This window comes from Chelonia mydas, chromosome 9 (genome assembly GCF_015237465.2).
Source record: "Chelonia mydas isolate rCheMyd1 chromosome 9, rCheMyd1.pri.v2, whole genome shotgun sequence".
In the NCBI taxonomy this organism is placed as follows: Eukaryota; Metazoa; Chordata; order Testudines; family Cheloniidae; genus Chelonia; species Chelonia mydas.
The window spans coordinates 13,384,141-13,406,471 of NC_057855.1; the positions used below are offsets into that span (position 1 = coordinate 13,384,141).

Genomic DNA, 22,331 nt, shown 5'->3' on the forward strand with positions numbered 1-22,331 from the left:
AGTGCTCTGGGAGAAGTATATTTTTCTTCCCAACATCCCCTCACAGAACAAAACAAATTATTGTTTTCTTTAAGGATGTACTGTAGTGGAACTGGTTAAATGGTCAAATTAAAAATGGGATTTATTAAAACTGGAGAGGAAAAAAATCTTTAAAAAAGTCATACACTAAAACTCCAGGATTTGTGTGACAGCTAATTTTCATCTGTACCAGCTATTCTACATAGGTACCAATCATCTTTCCTCAGGAAAACAAGCAACCCTTTTAGGCAGGCAGCATGTCAGGGAAATTGGCCTCTAGTCTCAGGGGCGTAAGGGAAGGAGACACATTTTTTGCAAGAGTTTTGTTAAAAATTTGCCCCCCTCCTTTTCTTTCTTTCTTTTTTTTAAACTAGCTCTGGTTTCAGGTATCTTATATCACCCTCCCATTTTGTTTCCCTCCCCTTCCTAGTTTCCAAGGATTCCCAGTGTTTGACCTGCAGCAAACACTGAAAATAAGCATTTTAGGTCCTCAGAACAGTGATATTCTTGCATTAGTTATTTAATTATTTAGTGTGTATGTATTTTGAGTATTCAACAAAATATTGCTTGTGGTCTCTGAGACCCTCTGGCAAAGATAGCATGGAAAGTCCTGTTTAGGAGTAGAAAAGTAAGACAAGTTGTGCTGCTGAGTTGAGAAGCTGAAGAGGTGCCATGGGTCCACAATATTTCACATTTCTATATGGCAAAACCAGAATAGCCTTTTCTCCATTCCCTTTTAAAAACAGGTTTATAAACCCTGAATTACAAATTCCAGCTCCAGTTTCTAACAAGCCTGTTCTCAAAGGACCCTTTTTCTGATGAACTGTTACATATAAACTACAGTATTTACAATTATCTTGGGCTCTTGCTGGACTTTTAAAGCACTTTTTACAACCTGCCTCTGTTAGAAAGAATCTAATATGAATGAATTGACAATTTCTGCAAGAGGAGACAATTTCCAGAAAAACAGAACTCATTCCCTTTAAGCTGATGTACCTATAAATATCTGGCCTTTTCAGCAACTACGGGAAGCAATATTAATATTCTTTATAAGAGGCTCATTCTTCTCTTTAAAGTGAGTACCATGGAAGTATCCTAAGCAGATGGCAAATTGGGAGCACCCATGGGAACAGACGAAAGATCTGTCTGGCTTTTCCATCCTTCAGGATATACTTGACATGAACTAACAATTCTGGCTAGTGTTTGGAAGCAGGACTTCATATCACTTTTTTTAAATGTCACCACCAGTATGGCATTTATGTTAATTAAAAATGATATCACTGTACAAAAAATACAGGTTCCCTTTATTGCCTTGTTTTTTTAAACATTTTTGTGTGTCAGAGAAGAATGCAGAAATCTATAACTGTTAAATATTGCCCTTGCTATAAGAAAGCATGTTGGGTGAGAAAAAGCTGGCTCCTGGAAGGAAAGAGTGATGATGATCTAGCCTTGCTCAGGATTCCTTAGCTACATGAATGATGAGAGAGGCTGGAAAAAAAGTTCTATGTAATGCACCTACTGCTACCATAGACATGATTATAGGGGACTGAGGACTGACCTCCAATATTTCCAAGAGTATGCTGGTGCTTGGGGCAGAGTGGGAAAAGAGGAGAGAGAGACTTCATTTGCCTTCCAGCACAGGGTAGCATTTTGTTTCTACTATTATTATCTATATTACAATTGCACCTAGAACCCCCATCAAGAATAAGGGCCCTGTTATGCTGGCAAGTAACAAAGAAGGCAGTCCCTGCCTCAGAGAGCTTACCACCTAGGCATTAGACAAGCTAAAACAGGTGGAGAAAACAGACAGACAATCAGAATGGGGTAGGGTAGGCAGACAAAGTAACAAAACAAACAGTGTTTATCAGAAACTTAATGCCTGAAATATATGATTTAAAACTGAAAACTTTCTGAGAGGAGCTGGATCCAGTTTCCACGGAAGCAAGATTGCAAATCTCACTATGGAGAATTTGCAGTCTATTAACATGGCACCACTTGTATATTTTTTTTAAACATCTCTTTAAACCTTTATAACAAAATAATCCTTGATAGGTCCCAGGAACCCTTGTAATCATCCCTATGGTTCTGTATACAATGTTCAGCCGAAAAAGGCCCCCTTTTTTCCTGAGGTGGGGGAAGAGTCATCTTATATGTCAGTAATCAGTCAGACCTGCCTGGAATCCACAAACCCTGGACAAAAGAATATCTTTCTTTGCTCTGTTCCAGAATTTTTGCTTCTGATGTAAGCTGGGATCCAGAAGTAGAAGGTGCCCAGAAAAGCTAAATTAATCAAACTTTCCAGTCAGACTCAGGTCCATTCTTATTAGCAGGTATGTTACCCTTTGACCTGGGGGTGTGATTCCCAGATCGATGAGACATACTCACACTACGCTACCTTCATTGAGCTAGTGTGCTAATAATAGAGTGTAGCTGTGGCAGCGTGACCAGCAGGCTGGGCTATCCAGCCCAGTTATGTGCCTAGGGTCTCAGACAGGTAAATAATGGGGATAGCTAGCTCCTCCTGCCACTTGTGGTGTAGCAGCTACATTCTATGCACGTAGGTCTCCTTGAGCTAGGAATCACACCCTGAGGTTAAAGCCTAGAAACACCCTTAGATTAACTGGTTCACCTTTCACTGATAATAGCATCTTATTCCTTCAGCATAGAACTGTGCTTGGCTACAGAAAGTTGACTCTCTGTTTACAATAGGAATAAACAAGTAATTGACTATCAGAGTTCCTTCCTTAAAAAGAAAAGGAGGACTTGTGGCACCTTAGAGACTAACCAATTTATTTGAGCATAGGCTTTCGTGAGCTACAGCTCACTTCATCGGATGCTGTAGCTCACGAAAGCCTATGCTCAAATAAATTGGTTAGTCTCTAAGGTGCCACAAGTCCTCCTTTTCTTTTTGCGAATACAGACTAACACGGCTGTTACTCTGAAAAGAGTTCCTTCCTTAGTTCTTTCCCACACATGAGTATGCAAAACTGAAAAAATTGGGCATTCAAATACATGGGTGGCTTGGTTACCTTCAGAATGTCCACCCTTACTGCTCAACTCCTGTGAAGTGACAAAAGATACCATGTCTTAATATCATCCCCATAAGTACAAGAAAGCAGTGTTCCCAGATATGATGCCACTGCTTCAGTCAATCTGCAGCTTCTGATTCTCTTATATAACAATAAATCAAGATAATGGGAAAAAAGAATAAAGGTACCAGCTGAGAACTGGTAGGAATATGGGTGGCAAAGTCTACGTATTCCCATTAATCTATTCAGTCTGAAATATACCCTGGGAAAAGCAAGTAAAATGCAGGATCTAGAGCTGGGTGAAAGAGTGATTTTTCAGTTTGGTGGCTGAACCAAGAATATTGAAAAGAAATTTTGTTTTGTATCTGACAAATTTTGTTTTAATTTCTTGCTGAAACAAAATGTCTTATTTCCATTGGGGGGAGGTGTTTAAAACATTTTAAGTAGTTAGTTTTGGAAATGCTGAAATGAACCATTTCCACATTTCCTATTTTTTAAATTTTTTTTAAACCAACACCATTCACCAAAATCAACCCAAATCCACATTTTTAACCAAAAATCTATTTGCATGAAAAATTTGCCCCGCTCTAGTAGGGTTTTCATTCAATAGGGATTTTACTGTGTATTGTAATGAACACATTCCTCAAAATATTTCCATTTCATTTCCAATTATATTGAATTCTGTAACCTTTGAGAAATTATAGAAAGGTCATTAGACCAATTTCTGAACTCCGTTACACCAGGGTAACTGTGGAATAACTCCACTGACTTCTTCCTAGCTACAATGGTGTAATAGAGTTCAGAATTTGACCTATTCACTTTACACACTGCTGATTATAGGAGCAGTAATTGTTTCCCCTCTGTGCAAAATGTTACCGCTGGTAAATTTACAAGTTTAAATGTCATTTGATAAACAGCTTTTAAAGATCATAAAAGGAAGAGGAAAATGTGAATTGTGCTAATGAATAGGAAATAAATTACTTTAAAGTGCCAAGAAGTGGAAAAGCTGAAGGGCATGCAAGTGTAGTGAAACTTAGTATAATGAACTCTTGAGGGCTTTCCATGGAGCTAGTATAGAAATGTAGGTTATCCTTTCTGCCCACTGTTTAATCTGTATGGTAAGTATTTAAGTGTTGTTAGTTAGTGTGTTTACTTGATTGAAAACAGCCACTGAATAACAAAGGCTACAATGAAGATGTTTTCTTTATGTAGCACATAACAGTCTAGTTGCCAGTGGGCTGTAAGACTTCAGTCTAATTGCGGTTGTTGAGGGTGGTATTGTTGGCTTCTGATACACACGAGGTCAGACTAGATGGTCTGGTGGTCCCTCTGGCCTTAAACTCTATGACTCTATTTGTCAGTATTCACTCAGAAGGATCTCATTGTGAAATTAAGTAAAAGCAACCAACATAAATGGAAGAATTGTATCATCTGAGAAGTTGAGCTGTAAGGAAAATCTCATATCTCTAACCTCTGTTGCCAGTTGCTGAAGAGAAGGCGATGCTACAGGATGCAAGCTTGAGTTGCCTCTTACTGGGTTATGGAGGCTAACATAAGCCACAACATTTCTCTGGAGAACTTTCTTGAGATCCTACAACACAAGCACAGCAATGTTTATTAATATGTATGATTATAATTAAGGCTTGTTTTCTTACTTTAGTTCCTTAAAGGGAAAAAATACACCCTATGTTTTTCCTCCACTACAATTCCCTAAGTATTATTTAACTTCATTTTCCTATATCATCATTTTTAAAACTTCAAAGGATATTTGAGTTTTATTTCTCTGTATCAAAAGTTATAATTCCATTTCACACATCATCTGAACAAAATGCAAACAGGCCCTGGAGGAATTAAGAATGACTATAGCTGCAAAGCCGAGAGTGAAAACATTACATACTGTGAAACAACAAGAAGGGCTTTTAAACTTGCGCCTGACAGAAGTCAAACTTCAAAAGTAATCATTATCAAACAGTTAAATGCACTTGAATTTTCAGACCAGGAGCCCAAATTCAGATTTGAATTGCATAATTTATCCAGTGTTGTCATTTGATTACATTTTAAACAAGGGAAGTAGTATATATGAACCACTTCAATTATTTTTTTTTTTAAAAGATCCTCTTTGCTTTCTCAGTAATGAGCTGCTCTTTGCATGAAGTGGCTTTTTATATTGAGCAGAAGGGGGGTAGCCCCATTACATCTGTTGTAAAGCTGACTTGAAGTGGAACTAAACAAATTTTGCTTCCTCTCAGTCACATGGATTCTTTCAACTTGATTTTTTTTCTCCCCTCTTGTTTTTGAAGAATAATCATGTTGGAAGGATGAGGTTTTGATAAGTGCTAGCTGCTTCCAAAAAATGATAAGCGATTAAACCTTTATTTATCTATTATTCTAATTCAGCAGCCAGGAACTTCGCTGCAGGCTTCTTCTTTTCAATTGATCAACTGAAATCCATTGGAACCTTATTTAAGCTGGATAGCATGTCTGATAAGTTATTTTCATAGAGTTGCTGTTGATTTACCATTCTGTTGAAGCTAACAGCTCAGGAATTGTGCTTGTCAAATTGAATCCAACTTTTAAACACACCTGGGTGATAACTGAAATAACTATTAGTCACGGGGACTCCAAAACATATACGTGATTAATGGCTTGTATGTATGGAAACTGCCTTCCCTCAATGTTTGGCTATACCAGAAGGAGGACAGGAGACCCTGAATGTGGTTTACTTAGTCTGCAACTTTATTTCTAAATGTCAGGGAATACCCAGCAGATAAAAGTGTATTGTGCAGTTAACGCCATAATTATTTACATATAGTCGGGATGGCCTTCTGTCAGGGCTGATCAAACACCGCTGAGATGCCAACATCTATTACTAAGATTAATGTGATCGACCCCAATTGCTACAGATGTACTTGGGAAAAATCTGATAGTAACAGGCATTCTGTCATAGAGCCCAGATTGCACTCAACTACCTGTGAGCTCAAAGACAACATAAAGGCATATGTTGATATTGTTGATACTTACAGACCAGCGTCAGAAAAGAGAATATACCAGCTACAAAAAGCAACCCTGACAGACATGCAACTTCAGGAAGTTCTAAGTTACATTAGGGGTGGCTATCTCAGTATGTGAAGTGACAGGAGACTGCTTTGCGGTGCCTGGACAACTAAGAAAGTCAAATGGACTTATGATTAAAGGCAATTGCATCATAATTCCAAATGAAATGAGAGGAGAAATCCTAAATCTCGTCCCCATGAAGGACATCAAAGATGCACTAAATTCCATGAATGGGCCAACCAGTCAGTGTGGTGGCCAGGCATCCGCAATGATTTAAAACATAAAGTATCTGCATCTGAACACTGCAGAACGGTCAGACCAACAGAAACTTTAACAACACCTCAACCACACAGACCTTGGAAGAGAGTAGTGGCAAATTTATGTGAATTCAGAGAACATCATTACCTGGTCATTGTGGACTTTTTCCCCATGTATATAGGAATAACGTACTTGAAAGATGTAACATGTTGCAGTGTTATCAAGAAACTGAAGTAAGCTTTTTTGCTCACATCAGTGACGGTCAAAGGACCACAATTCACTGCAGCAGAATTTAACTCATTCTGAATGAAATATGACTTTGATCATATTACTAGCAGCCTACATTACCCACAAGTAAATGGAGAGGCTGACGGAGCTGTACAGATAGCAAAGAAAATCTTACAACAGGAAGATCCATTTCTTGCCCTTCTGAGTTACAGATCAACACTAAAGAAGTTACTGGATGTAGTCCAACACAACTCCTGATGGGATAACAACTCAGAACTACTGTTCCAACTTTGGAAAAGAATCTCCAAAGTGGCCAACATGAAGAGAGTAGCCAAATCGGTTAAAAAAGTTAAACATTTTTACAACAGATGTCAATAAGTTAGAGAACTGCCAGTTAAGAATTTTGTGACTGCATTCTGTCAAACTGGAAGGAAAAAACGAATGGACAATCTCAGCTGTTGTAAAGAAAAGGAATTCAACACTCAGTTCATATGTGGTCAAGGCTGACAGTGGAGAGTTCAACAGAAACGGTTGACATCTACAGTTTGTTCCTCAGAGAGAACAATCAACAGAACAAACTGTGCAAGTGGCAGATGCAGAACAAGAAGATGATGACTCAAAGATTCTGGACCAATCACAACCAGTCATGGAAACTAATGGACAGCCAGATGACCGAGCTGTTATGCATTTGGGTCATTAACAGATAATATGCAATTATCCAATGACCAGACTGTTTGTCATAGTGATTACTATAGTATATGGCCACAGATTGTTGTGATTAATACTAAGTTGTAATGGGAAACTCTAAACAGACTCAGATATGTAAAACACAGGTGAAGCCTCTAAGTCTGAAAAACTGGGATGGAAATTTCTCAAGCATAGGCTCTCTTCACAAAACCCACAGTAATTTCTGTTTCTAAAAAGCCATTCTTGAGCTATTTTTACCACTTCCAGATCTACTTCTGGATGGAATTGCATGTGTGTGTGTGTGTGCATTATATATATATATATATAATGCACACACTCTCTCTCTCTCTCTATAACTCCAGGCTTTGCACAGAGAAAGAGTACTCAAGAGGGAGTTGGATGAGGGATCGGAGAGCACTGGTAGTTTCCATACATAAAAGCCATTAATCACATACACATTTTAGTGTCCCCGTAGTTAGTAGCTCTTTCAATTATCACCCATTTGTGTTTAAAAGTTAGATTCAATCTGACACACACAATTCCTTGGGCTCTTAGGTTCAACAGAATGGCAAATCAACTTGATGAAGGTAACTTATCAAACAATGCTATCCAGCTTAAATAAGATTCCAATGGATTTCACTTGATTGATTAAAAAGGAGAAGCCCATAGCGATATTCCTGGCTGCTGAATTAAACACACACACACACACACACACACAGAGCAGATATACAGGCATGAAATACACATTTATATTTTAAATTAATAAAACGATTCTCTATACCTTATTTGGTTTCAGCTTTAATTTGGCGAAAGGTTCAGGTCCCTTTTTATTTCCTACTATTCAAACCTCCCCAATCATAGTCACAATATGTCATTTATCCCAAGATCCTCTTATTTTGATGTTGAGTATTTATGCAATTAGTTAAATGCCCTATCAGTAGTCTTTTTTTTTCCAGTAAAAATATAATTCTCCTAATCATTTTCCACAGTAAAACAAATGTCATCTCACTCGCTAACCAGGGTGCAGCTTTGATGGGGCTAGGAGAGAGAGGGAGGAAAAATCTCAGCCAGAAGCATCTTTTATGGTTCCAATGGGATCATGAGTTAAAAGGGTCCAATTTGAGGTCCATGTAACTCAGTAGGCTGGATAGACACTGACATGAGTACAGCACTGCAAAGTGGGGCAATTTGTTTACATGGGTCTCATGCAGCATGCAGCTCCCCCCTCCAGCATGGAGGAGGGGAACAGTTTGGAACCTTGGTTTCCAGTCAATGTCCCCAGGCAGGCCTGAGGTGTAGAACAGGCATGGCCTCCATGCTCAATGTCAGGCTTATAGTCCACCCGGGCTATTGGTGCCAGTTGAGTTCTGCACAGAAACAACCCTGCCAGGTTGTTTGGACTGTTTATCCCAGTTAAGTAATAGTTTTTAATAGAGCGGTGGCTTCCACATATAGCCATACTGTGGTGTCTGCTTTTCACAGTTTCCATAGCTGCATCATCAAATGTTTACCTCTGCCCATTCATATGAGCCAATGTTGCCAAATGATGTTCCTCCCCATGAGCAGAAAACAATGGTCCGATCAGGCCTCCAGCCTCTCTCAGCTTTTAGCATCAAGGCTTGTATAAATGCTGTGATGACAGCAGTGCTACTGGCCCATTCTTGTCCACTGTAACCATATACACTGTTGTGGTGGCTACCAACTATGACATATCTATCTGAAAAGAAAAACAACACCAACAAAACATTTATTTCAGTTAGACTTTAACAGAAAAATAATTCCAAAAATAAAGGACATATTGTGCCCATACTTGATGGTGTCACTGATACAGGTAATCAAGCTTGCATGATCATAAAAAGATAATATAAAACTCTCTCTACTTTACCTACACCATCCTAATATAAGTACACACGGTCCAATACAGAAACCAAATCAAGATGTTCACATGCTTTAAATGAGAAACCTGTGATATTATTTAGTTATTTATTTGGATTTATACTAACGTACAATGAAGAGTATCCATCCAATGCTCTGGGCATACCTGACAATCTTTTAAAACAACACTAATGGAATTAATTTAAAATTTTATGACAAAAGAGTTTTTCATTGGAAAATGTGGATTTGATGAAACTGAAATGTTTCATGAGAACATATTGATTTCATCTACATTTTCTATGAAAAATTATGAAAGCCCTCCATATCAATGTTATTATTTTACTGTATGATAATAGTCAAAATTAAGCACGTCAGCCTTATTGAAATGAAACATTTTGACAAAGTCATTTCAATATTTCTGAATTCTTTTTTTTTTAATTTTGTTTTACAGGAAATTTAGAAATTTTTGCTTTTTGTTCTGAGTCACACAGAAAGGGCATTTCAAAACGTCCGAATTTCCTATGGAATAGAAATTCTGAGTTTTGGCCAGCTCTAGGTACTAATAAATAAACAGACCCGTCAGTTATGACTCTTGTTGTACTTTTATTCCTTTTCCCGATCTTCACTTCTTGCATCATGTCTACTGTTTAGATTTCAACAAAATCCTAAAAAACATTAGGTGTCAGGTTGATTCTAGAGAGCAAAAGGGGGTTGGAGTTTTTTGAGTCCTTTATTTTATCCATTATTTTTGTCAATATGCTGAAGTGCAACAGGATATGTGTAAACTGTCCACACATTAAATTGCCTATGAAATTAAATACTACACATTCCTTGGGGATATTTGCTGTGATTAATACCTACAAACTCTTTTGAATTTGACATGCACTCTCTAATTATAAAACTCCTCTCCACCAAAGTGGGTTTTTACCAGAGTTTTGGTCAATGTAATACTCAGGGATATTGTTTAACTAGAATACAATAATGCTGTCTCATGTTTTACTGGAAAGGTTGCTGCAATGTATCTGCAACGTAAACACTTTTTAATCATATCACACAGCTGTTTGCTTCTGTTTTTAAACAAATATAAACATGAAAATCTATTTGTAAAGGCAGCTATTTCTAAGTTTCACTGGGTGGTACTGACAGAATCATTAAAACAAAACTGTACAGCTTGTCAGCAAAAATTAAATCTAAGCATACATAATTGACTATAATGAGCAATATAACTAATGTAATTAGATTTCTGTATTGTGTCAGGAAAAATGTATTTAATATAATGCAATGGCAATGGGAAGACCTAACACTTTAACCCAGCAAGAGGATATCATCCCTCAAGTGGAGACAGGGCATTCATGGATGTAAATTTCACCTCCTGTATTCCTTAGGGACCCAAAAGTGCCTGCAGGAACCACTGCTATAACAGAGGGATTAGTCAGGATGCAAGGACTACCTTTCACCACTTCTCTGATTGGTCTATGCAAGGAAGGGATAGCAGAAAGATAGACAGAGACCTCACAGGAAATGACAGAGAATCAGTAGGTGGCTGAGAAAGCTGCCAAATGCCATCTTCACTCCAGGAAGTTCCTGCAGATGGAGAGGAGCATGGACAGCAGCAGATGGCTTTTTTGAAGCGACTCACCTGCCCACACCCCTCTCACCTGAACATGCACAGAAGCCCCCAGAGGCAGCTGGCTGCAGGAGCAGCACCTGAGGGATAGCAGTCACCCATACAGCAGAGTAGCGGATAGGCAGCAGCAGCAGCTTCTCTTGCCAATCACCTGCTGGAGTAGGCAAGGAAACTGAGAGAGCATGATGAGAGGAAAGAGAAATAAGAACTGTGGGTCTCGAGTGGAGTAGGAAGAACCACCAAGTACTGTGGAGAGTTAGGATTTAGGCAGGATAGGCAATGACTGGTCAGCATAGAAAAGGTGAAATACAGGTGACTTCATACAGTGTTTTTCTAGGTCAGTTACACCTCCCTTTTGTACAGTGGCAGACCATTTACTGTTTGCAGTCTATAAAGCCCACATACATTTGATTACTTTTTTAAATTCCCCACAGCGACTAACAAATAAGCTACACATTTATTCTTTCCCTTATTCCTTTAACGTTACGGCTGGATTTCAAATGCTCTGGGAGAGTTTTTAAACTCTGTCTATAATACTTATCAAACTAAAAATCAAAACAGATGGCTTGAGAATTGGAAGCCTTTATGGAGTAAAATCCATCCCTGATGTAACTCCTTGGTCTTCAATGTAATTACACCAGGGATAAATTTGGCTTTCCCTCTTTACTCATAGGAGCACCAGGGAGAATAGTGTGCACACATAAAACTAAGAAGAACCACATCAAAATGTCAAAGTAACAAATGTGCCAGGAAAACATCAAGTAGGGAGGGACACAGCTACAATACCAACTAGGAATCCCATTGATTTCAGTGTGATTACATGATCTTAAAATTAGGATGTGCTTAAGTACCTACATATATTATCATTAAGTTTCATGTGTACTACACAAAAAATTGAAGTTGATTCAAGTATTACAAGATGCACTGTGGAAAGTTGATATTAGGGGTGAATACATGCTTTTTTTCTTATTTGTTGTCCTATTTCTAATTTGCATTTTAGTTGGTAGAAAAAAATCTGTCTAAACATGCCCTTTTCTACTGTTCAAGTTTAGTTATTTTTCCAAGAGAGCCATTTGCAAATATGCAGCAGATGAGAACATCAATTAAAATTTCTTGTGGAATGAAACCTCTAACCAAAATTAAATACTCAGATAGTAATTGTTCTCAGTTCTTTATAAAATGGACTTAGTTCTGGTGAAAGGTGCTGAATTGAGCTTGCTGAAAGCTGCAGCCATTATTTCACTGACAGACAAGATAAAAGCTTTCCCTATTACTCCACCTCAGTGCCTCAAACCTGACCTTAATGGACAACCTCTCGTGACAGAGTAGTTAAATCAGCAATTTCTCTGCATAGACTGCCTACAAGAGTGCTAACCCGGGGAATTCTGATGATGGTTTGGGGAATGATTCCATCTGTCCATTAGGAATTGGACTGAGACCACCTCTGCCACATGCTGGTAAACAGCCATCAGACAACAACAGCTTTCACTACCTGCTGAAGTAGCCCTCCCTCCTTTCAGCCAAAGAGTTCTCATGGGGAGAGTCTACTCATGTTCTACTCGTGCTAATTTTGATGACCTCCTATTACTATTATTATTTATTTATTCTCTGTATTACCAAAGTGCATATGATGTCTCCACGATCGCACTCTTTACCACTAGTATTACAGCTGAGTGAGATTTTGTGAGCTGAGTGTGTTTTGATGTCACAGTTGCTATTAGGGCCTGATTCTGCCACCCTTATTCATGTTGAACAGTATCTTATTCCGAGAGTGATATCAGTGGGAATACACATGGTAATAGGCTACTACTTACCATAAAAAAGGTTGCAGAACTGGGTCTTAAATGTTATTAAAGGTAAAACGGCAAAGGTTTGCATGTCCCTAATCTCCACTATAAACACAGTAGGTTCTAGGTCCTGGACTACATGGCTAAAGATTGTTGTATGTCTTATTTTCTATTAGCAATCTGTTCACAATCGAGCCACAGTACAATCCACTGCTACATATCCAAATCACACACAGTGAGATTCTCGCATTCAATTACTTCTTAAAAAAATAATTCATTCAATTTGCAAATGGATTGGCCACTAACATAAGAAAAACGGTAGACTTCCAGTATTTTGAGTGATGTACTGCACCTGCTTCCTGCAATTCTAGTCAATATATAATTAAAAATATAACGTAACAATAGTCCACACTTAAGAAGAATTAAGCCGTTGCTAAGGTCAGATAGACTGCTTACATAGAACAAGCCAAACAATAAAGTAGTTTCTAGAATTTGAAATACTAAGACATTTACTTAACATAAATGACAAAACAGTAATATCATGAATGTTTATAAAGATAATTATTGTTTATTGGGCAAAAACATGCTCGTTGTACTGGTACCATCTCTCCTTGCCTTTTAACCAATTCTCTGTTTAATCCTCCTGTTGTTTCCTGGCATAAATCAAACTCTTTGGATCTAGAATAGTCTTTTTAATGGAATATTTGTACAGCACATAGCATGAAAGGAACATGATATTTTATTGCAGTCCCTCGGATTACTGTTGTACACATAATTAATAATAGTAATAATAGTAGTCATAGAGGTCTACTTACCGGGAAATGTAGATCCCTTTAAATAACCAATAACATTAGAAATTGTCTTGTATGTTGGGACTGTCTGAACATTTAGACTGATTATTCGCTTTTCTGTTGAGATAAAAACAAAAAATGAGAACATTTTATCTCAGCCTTTATCAAGCCACAGAATCCCGTAGGCCATCAATTTCCCCTCTTTCTTTCTACCCACAGAGAACAGAAGAATATATTTTACACTTACTAAACTACATAGATTGCAGACAAAAAAGGTAACTATCCTATCTCCCACACTCAGGTAACGCTACAACCTTGGTTGGTACCTCAACAGTGGGGACTGAACAAGGGACTTCTAGATTCCAAACACATGAGCCTCTACTGACTGAGATGAAAGACTCAGCTCTAGTAACTGAGCTTATAGCAGCCTCATCAACCCGTGCATGTGGCCCAGTCACCACTAGAGGAGGACACAATACCATATGGACTGGGTGTTACACACTATCTGGCCAGGGAACTTGTCCGGCGCTTCAGAGGCCCACCCAACTCACATCCCTATATGGGCTGTCAATTCTAGTCTCTTAAGGAGCTCCCCAGCAGCATGATGTTTGGAGTTGCATCTTAATGGCATAATTGAGCCAAAATCAGTATCAACATCCTTATCTGAAAAGTGACTGAACCAAAATAAAATATTCTGTGGAAAGATTATTTTGTTCTTAAGCTCACAGACTATCATCCTTCCAGTGTTGTATTTTCTTAAACAGTTTGTTTTCAAGTCTTGCTTCCTGAGCAGTCTGGAGTGTTTAAATGATGAGTGCATTGGAATATGTAAAATAAAACTAACTTGTGTCTGTCTTTATCAGAAAGATTTTCAAGTTCAGGTTCATTCTCTGATACTTTTGTAATGAGTTGATTTTAAAATTATATTCAGAGTAAAACCACTTCAATTTCATTAATTTCCTAGACCTTAGAAATGGATGGTCAGTTAATGATTGAATCAGGTACAACAATGCCAAGATTCTTCCTTTGCTTTCAGGAAAATAGTTTTAAAAAATAAATTACAGGTCAAAACTTCAAATTATTATTCAATGCCTTATTCAGGCAAAATGCTCAGTATCCTCAATGGATATGCTGTCGTGTAAGAACTCAGTAAGAACTTAATAAGGACTTTGGCTCTGCCACAGAATGCAGTGGAAATGCCCAGTGAAGTCAGTGGAAGTTATGAGTGCAGTTCAATAGAAAATTCAGATCCTATTAGTATATAATCACCACTGATAATTTCCATGGCGAGTCCTCTCATATACCTATGTTAAGGTTAGTGTTCTGATGAACCTTATCCTTCTGACATGTATTGCCATAGGTGTCACTGACTCTCCTGAAGGAGAATGCCTTAGTTGCTTTATATGCTTTGTAAAAACCTCATATTGTACCCTGGAATTTCAACTAGAATTTCTAGCTTTGCCCAATAATGAATCCAAAGAATTCCCACCATTGGCTTTTATAAAATACAGCTTGAAAACACCTTGTGGTATATGCGCTACGAATTATTCCCAATTCTGGATATAAAACCATTTTAGAGCCGAACGGCTCCCTCTTTTTAAAGCATTTTTCAAGCCAAAGCTGATTTGACTTTTGTTCTAATCCTACAGCATTTAATAGTGGTATGTTTTATTAGGCCTCAATTCAACAAAGCTTAAAGACGTGCTAAGCCCCACAAAAGACAACTAGACTTAACCATGTGCTTAAGTGCTTTTCTGAGTCAGTGTCTTAATACACACTGGCTACTGAGACTTGAACTGACGACAAAGCAACACAAAATTTTCTTCTGTCAAGTGATATGTTTTGGAATCAGATAATAAAATGAATAGACATACTGTACAATACTCCAGTTTAAAGTGGCTTAGGCTTAAAGGCTTAGTACACCTGACAAAAAGGCTCAAGGGGGTTTCCACGTCGTATACAGAGAAAAGTAAAATCTAATTTTCTTTAAACAGTTCTGACAACAAATCTTGGTTCCTGATGCTACACGTCTGATGAAAGACTTTAAAGGTCTTGACAACATTATCTCTTTTCCCTAAATTCTTTGGCAAGCTATAAGAAGATTTTAGCTTAATACTGCTTGAAATACACATTAAGTTTCTTTAAGCCATAAAACAACTTCAGAACAAGAAAAGAAAGTGATTTATCGATATCATTAATATTTCTGGATTATTTTATTATTTTTCTTTTAAAGTTCTCTTGACTTGAAACCTGCCCATTGTTACCTAGCTAACATACATATCCATTTGTTCCTATCACGGTTACCCATCACTCAAATAGAGACAAAAGTGCTCCACTGGTTTCCATTGCATGTAATGGAAGCTGTTAAGTCCTCAGCACTTTTGAAGAGCAAGGTCACTTATTTAGAAGCTGAAATAATGATTAGACTCGTTTAAAAAAAAAAAATCTTGCCCCAGGCTCACACTGACATTGGGTAGAGAATATTTGGGCTCAATTTTCAAACATGTTGATTCAATAAGATTTTTAAATCCTTCATTAAATGCTCAAATTGCCATTTAGGCACCAAAATGTCAGCTTTATATGTTATTTAGGCACTTAGTGGGATTTTAAAATGCTCCTAGACACCTAAAACTCACTGATTTCAATGGGAGTTTGGTACCTAGATGCTTCTGAAAAGACCACTTTGTGCCTAAATACCTTTAAAAATCTAGTACCAGTTTTAGTGTGGGATTTGGAAATTTTCTTAAGGCACTAAGGTTTGAAAATTGAGCTCCTTCTGGCAAAATTCTTCTCCAAATATATTAATGAAACTCCATTAACCCACACATTAAAGTTTAGGCATATGAGCATTGGAGTAAAGTTGAGCACATGCAGAAATGGAGCTTCAGACTGTAACATTTTGCAAATTACTCTGCTGTGTTGCAGGAGTCCACTTGTGTGGAATAACTAGCAGAATCAGGGTTTAAAGATGTAATTCAGTCTCTTATGAATACACAACTTCCACTGAAGTCAATGGGAGCTGTGCCTGAATTTTTCCCTGAATCACAGAAACTTGAAAGACAAGATAATAGTCCTGGAAGACTGGAGAAGGGCTAACATAGTGTCCATCTTTAAAAAGGGGGAAAAGGAGGAGCTGGGGAACTACAGCGAGTCAGCCTGACTTTGATTCCTGGGAAGCTACTAACTACAGCGATGTATCAAACATTCAATTTGCAAATACCTGGAGGATGAAGGGGTCAACATGTATTTATCAAGAACAAATCATGCCAAACCAGTGATTTCCTTCTTTGACAGGATAATTGATTTGGTGGATAGGAGAAATGCAGTGGATATAACATACCTGGACTTCAGACAGGCTTTTGACAGAGTCCCACATGACATTCTGATAAGTAAGCTGGAGAAATGCAGGCTCAACAGAACTACCATTAAGCATAGGTGCTGGAACTAGTGGTGTGGTGGGTGCTGTTGCACCCCGTGGCTTGAAGTGGTTCCCATCATATACAGAGTATACGGTTTGGTTCAATGGCTCTCAGCACCCCGCCCCTATAAAAATTGTTCCAGCACCCTGCCAATAAGTGGATACATAATTGGTTTAACAACTGCAAACAAAGAGCTACTATTAATGGAATTATGTTGGACTGGAAGGAGGTCTCAGGTGGGGTTCCACAGGGACCTGTTCCAGGTCTGGTGTTGTTTAACATCTTTATGAGACCTGGATGTAGGTATAGCAAGCACACTGATCAAGTTTTGCAGATGACACAAAGCTAGGGGAGGTTACCTATATTTTGGGGGATAGTGCTAAATTTCAGAGGGATCTTGATAAATTGGAGAACTGGACTACAGACAACAAAATGAAATTCAACAAGGACAAACAGAGTGCTACACTTAGGGAAGAAAAACCAAATGCACAAATACAGAATGGGGGAAAACTGGCTTGGCAGCAGCACTGCTGAAAAGGACCCGGTAGTTGTGGTGGATCACAGCTTCAACATGAGTTAGCAATGCAATGCTGTTGCAAAAAAAGCAAATGCAATTTTAGATTGCATTAACAGAGGCATATCATGCAAGTCATGGGACGTGATAGTACCACTCTACTCGGCGCTGGTTAGGTCTCAGCTGGAGTTCTATGTCCAGTTTTGGTCACCACTGTATAGAAAGGATGTACAGAAACTGAAAAGGATCCAGAGGCAAGCAACAAAGATTATCAAAATTCAAAGGGATGGAATGCAAGCCATATGAACAAAGGCTGAAGGAACTGACTATGTTTAGTTTGGAAAAGAGAAGATTAAGGGGCTACATGATAGCCGTCTACAGCTACTTCAAAGGCTGTCGTAAAAAAGATGGAGAAAAGTTGTTCTCTTTTGCCACAGAGAGCAGGAGAAGAGGCAATGGGTTCAAACCACAGCCTAGCAGATTTAGGAAGCTTTTCCTGAGATTTAGTCTAACTGTAAGAACAGTAGGACAATGGAACAGACTGCACTGGGAGGTTGTGGAAGCTTCTTCATTTTTCACAGAGGGGCTGAATAGCCATCTGTCTTGGATGGTTGAGACACAACGAATACTGCATCTTGGCAAGGAGTTAGATTAGATGACCCTTGCAATCCCTTCTAACATTATGGTTCTATGATGCTATGATAAGATGACCATTTTAAGTCACAATTAAAATGAAACTTTAAAATAAAGTATGATGCTGTATGTAATGTTACGGTATTTCAAGGAACACTGAATTCTATCAGGGTATTTAGCCCCACATTATATTTGCAATACTGCTAACCTCAGGCATTCAAAAATCACAAGTCAGGCCCCAAAATATAATGAGATAATAAATTTAGGTATTTTTAATTTGCCTTTAGCTTTCAGAGCTACTTGGGCTCACATTTTCAAGTTCCATGGCCAAAAAGGCTAAAAACTTATTTTTGCTTAAAAATGAAAGCTGAGATTCTCACAAAATTACCTGTCTCCAGGAGGTGAAGCTTTAAGAAAAATGTCAAATATTGCAAGACTTAAGGTTGAGAGAGTTTACAACACTGCATTAAGGAAGTTCATGCACTACCTAACATGGTACAGGAGACCAAACTGGCTACAGTATGTTTATTTCACATGGATGATATATGAAGATGAACATAGATTGGTATATCACATTTTGCATATGCTGTTAAATGCACTAACATGATGTATACACTTTAAAAGCTGTACCTAACAGCAGATTTGTCCATCATTTAATTACAATACTTCACCTACATTAGACATTTTGCAGGAGTAATTGACATAGTAAAAATTGCATAACTGCCACATTAGAATTTCTGGTTACCAGCTTTTTAAAACCTTCTTTAAATGTAAACATTTATTTCAGTTTGTTGCCAGTCTTTCATCAGGTATCATTTTCTGTAAAGAAATCGACCCATTCCACATTTTAAATCAGATGATAAATAATTTCAAATATATGTCTTTATAAACAGGGAAACGTGCCTGTTTCATCTAAAATTGGATCTTGATGCTGGTCAACGAGGCAGCAAAATATTTTGTATTAGATAATTTATGCACTGCATTGCATCTCTGAAAAAAAGTAATTCTTGCATAACAGTGTATCAAATTGCATATGCAGAAAATTGATACTGAATATATTGCAATGGACAAAATGCTAAGTATACTGTAAACATATTTGTGCAATATTTGACATAGCAGAAGGGATGAACTGAGGCTCCTGCAATAAAAAGATTCCTTTCAGACTCTTTTCCCATGCAAGTGACTGATCATCTGAATTCAGTCTCTTACAAATTTGAAACATCCCTAATTATTTTCTCAGTAGTCTTTGATTGATTACCAAATTAATATTGTCCAATATCAAAACCATTCTTCTATTAACATGTATATTCATAATACCTGGCTTGGTCTAAAGACTTGCATAATTAAATTTTTCACTACTTGATTGAATCCTGTGGACCTAGACTAAAAAGATCAGCAACAAAACTAGTTATACAAAAGGTTTCTGAGGGCTTGTCTACACTGGCAAGTTTTGTCAACAAAAACTGGCTTTTGGTGACAAAAAAGCAATAGCATACACACGGCCATGTGATTTTTTTTAAAAAAAATCCACCTAGTTTTGGTGACAAAACACTTTCACACCTGCGAGAGACTTATGTCTTTTCCCCTCCATTTTTTGTTAACAAACATTCAGTGCAGACACCAGGTTTTTCTTCAATTTTATTGGCCTCCAAAAAGTATCCCAAAATTCCCATGCTGCCACTCTGGTCAGCGGTTTGAACTCCGCTGCTCTGCAGCCAACCCGCCCCTCTCCTTTGCAAGCCCCAGAAATTTTAAATCTCATTTCCTGCTTGCTGGCTTCCCAGAGGAGTTTCCCAGGTGGCTTCCCAGGTCAGCATGGCTGGCTATCACACCAAACGTGCTCCCGCTTGGACTACCGCGGAGCTGTTGAATTAGGAGAGGGAGAGGAGTCTGTTCAGTCGCAGCTGCGAGTGACCCATAGGAATCGGGACGCATATGGGCAAGTTTCTCGAGGCTTGTGCAAAAAGCGCTATGATCAGGACATGCAGCAGTGCAGAGCGAAGATAAAGGAGCTCAGGCAGGCATACCATAAGCCGCAGGAGGCGAACTATCGCTCCAGTGGTGCACCTAAGACCTGCCACTTCTATAAGGAACTGAATGCTATCCTCGATGGTGACCCCACCTCCATCGCCGATAGCCCCGTGGATACTTCGGAGGCAGCAGAAAGAGGGGAGAACCCAGAGGCTGAAATTCTGGATGAAGAATTTGAGCTAGAAGAGGATGTGGAGCTCCCAGCGGGGTCGCTCGATGGGGCAGGCAGCCAGGAACTTTTCTCCACTCCAGAAGTGCTCAAAGGGGAGCAGGAAGCAGATGAGGCTCTGGGTAAGTTTCTCTGGCTTGTGTAGGGAATCAAAAAGTGGGAGGTAGGTAGTGTTTTCTGTGAGCTGGACATCGCCCTACATAGCTAATCTGCATGGCCAAGCAGGGTGTCGATGGACATCGAGACCTGCAGAGAGGCTCTGGAAAGTTTCCAAGAGGTACTTGTTAATCCTCAGCCACAGATTCCAAGGAATTGCAACCTTGTTAGTTCCCCCACTGTAGAAAACTACCATGCCATTTAGCAGTCACTGGAGCTGGGACCAAAGTGGCACATAGCTGAGCTGCACATAGACCGGGGTGAAAGCCGCAAGCATTCAGCAGTTGTGCCATGGTTCTCTGGTCACCCGCAGCAGCGAGATGTCAGCCAGCAGGTTGGCTGCCTGTGAAAAAGTGTAGGATAATTTTAGAATGAGTTCCCTGCAAAGCTGCCCTGCAAGCCGTGACCTTTTTGTCCGTACACACAACTGCCTTCCCCCCACTCCCAACACTCACCATGATTGGGGTGCTCGCGGAGCTGTGTGCCTGCCTAAAGTCTCAGAGAGAAAGTGATTGCTACTCGCAAAAGGCCCTTGTTACTAAAATGTTTCAATCATTTCTCTTCTGTTCAGCATAGACCTTGAAGAACACACCACACCCCGCCCCCGCTTCGGCAGATAAGAAAAAATCCTAGGTGCAGCAAAGACGACATGTTCCAGGAGGTGCTGCAGTGCGATGAGAGACAGACCAGGGAACGGAAAGAGTGCTGGGAAGCCAAAAGGCCCTGAGTGTAAAGAATGTCTGGAACTCAGTACTTAAAAGTGGCTCTAAAGAGGGCACACCTGATCTGGTAGGGAGCAGATGTGTCACACTGAATATCTGAGACAACTGTGAACTTCAAAACAATCCATATTACATAGATAAATCTTGCCATAGCCCACTCTATTTGGCAGAAGTAAAGATGTTATTTTTTCTGAGAGGTCCAGGCTGCTGTTTTGTGACCTATTAACCTCTAAGAATCACCTAGAAGAATGAGCACTGTCCTCTTTTGGGATAAAAACTCAACAATGAAAGCTTTTTTGGAGTCGGCGGACAGAATACAACTTATATGTCTTGGTCTTTTATAACTATGAAGCCTGCGAGGAAGAGTAGAAAGAAAGATACTACAAGAAAATGCTGTAACATATGATGATTAAGAATGAGTATCAGCAGCATACAGTTTAAGATTACTTCTTTCTATAAAATTCTATGAAATAGTGAGGCTTCCATTTCAAATAGTCACAGGGCAGCAACACATAAGTATACTAGGCCATCTAGACATGGAAATGTACATCACCAAGCTCCCTTGTGGCATTTTCCTCCATTTGTTCTTCTGGATGTGTAGCATGATGCTCATGTACTATGTCAAGAAATGACAAGGTTGTTTGCATATTGACATAACTGAGTGATGGCATGGTCAACATTATTAAATGAGGTTCTTCCAGCAAGCTCTGAAGGAGAAACACATATAACAGTATCACAGTGCTCCATTCTACTACTGCAATGCCTGTCAGAGAACGTTGTTTGCCTTAGACCAGGGGTCGGCAACTGGCGGCAAGCAAGCCGATTTTTACTGGCTCGCTGCTGTCAGCCAGGGTCCCGGCCACCGGCCCCGCTCAGCCCGCTGCCGGTCTGGGTGAACGGAACGCCTGGACGGCAGCAGGCTGAGCAGGGCCGGCAGCCGGCTGAGCGGGGCCAGCAGCCAGGACCCCGGCTGGCAGGAGCTGGCGGACGGAATCCCAGACCGGCAGGGGGCTGAGCCACTCAGCCTGCCGCCTGCCTGGGGTTCTGTCCACTGGCCCCGCTCAGCCCTCTGACGGTCTGGAGTTCTGTCCCCCAGCCCCTTGCAAGCCGGGGTCTCGGCTGCTGGCCCCGCTCAGCCCGCTGCCTGTCTGGCTGAATGGAACCCGATAGTAAAGAACTAACACCAGTAACCAAGCAAAGTGAAATTCTGCTAAACGCAAACCTCCCCACCTAGCTCTTTCATTGTAAAAGTCAAATTCTTGATTCAACCTCCCTGATATACAAGTCCTAGAATAGCCTTGAATAGAGGCTGTGAAATATACCAAACTGAGCA

The 22,331-nt window shown here is 39.4% G+C and overlaps 1 protein-coding gene across 3 annotated transcripts in view; it reads right to left on the reverse strand.

The window, feature by feature from the left end:
- The window catches only part of NAALADL2 (N-acetylated alpha-linked acidic dipeptidase like 2), an 882,142-nt gene that overhangs the window by 213,795 nt on the left and 646,016 nt on the right, over positions 1-22,331 (reverse strand). For all 3 annotated transcript variants that reach the window (XM_043521778.1, XM_043521780.1, XM_043521781.1), the window contains 3 exons: positions 13,379-13,471; positions 8,786-8,991; positions 4,519-4,638 (listed from right to left, as the gene is read on the reverse strand). In XM_043521778.1, the coding sequence (XP_043377713.1) occupies positions 4,519-4,638; positions 8,786-8,991; positions 13,379-13,471 (419 nt within the window). The remainder of the gene's footprint in view (positions 1-4,518; positions 4,639-8,785; positions 8,992-13,378; positions 13,472-22,331) is intronic.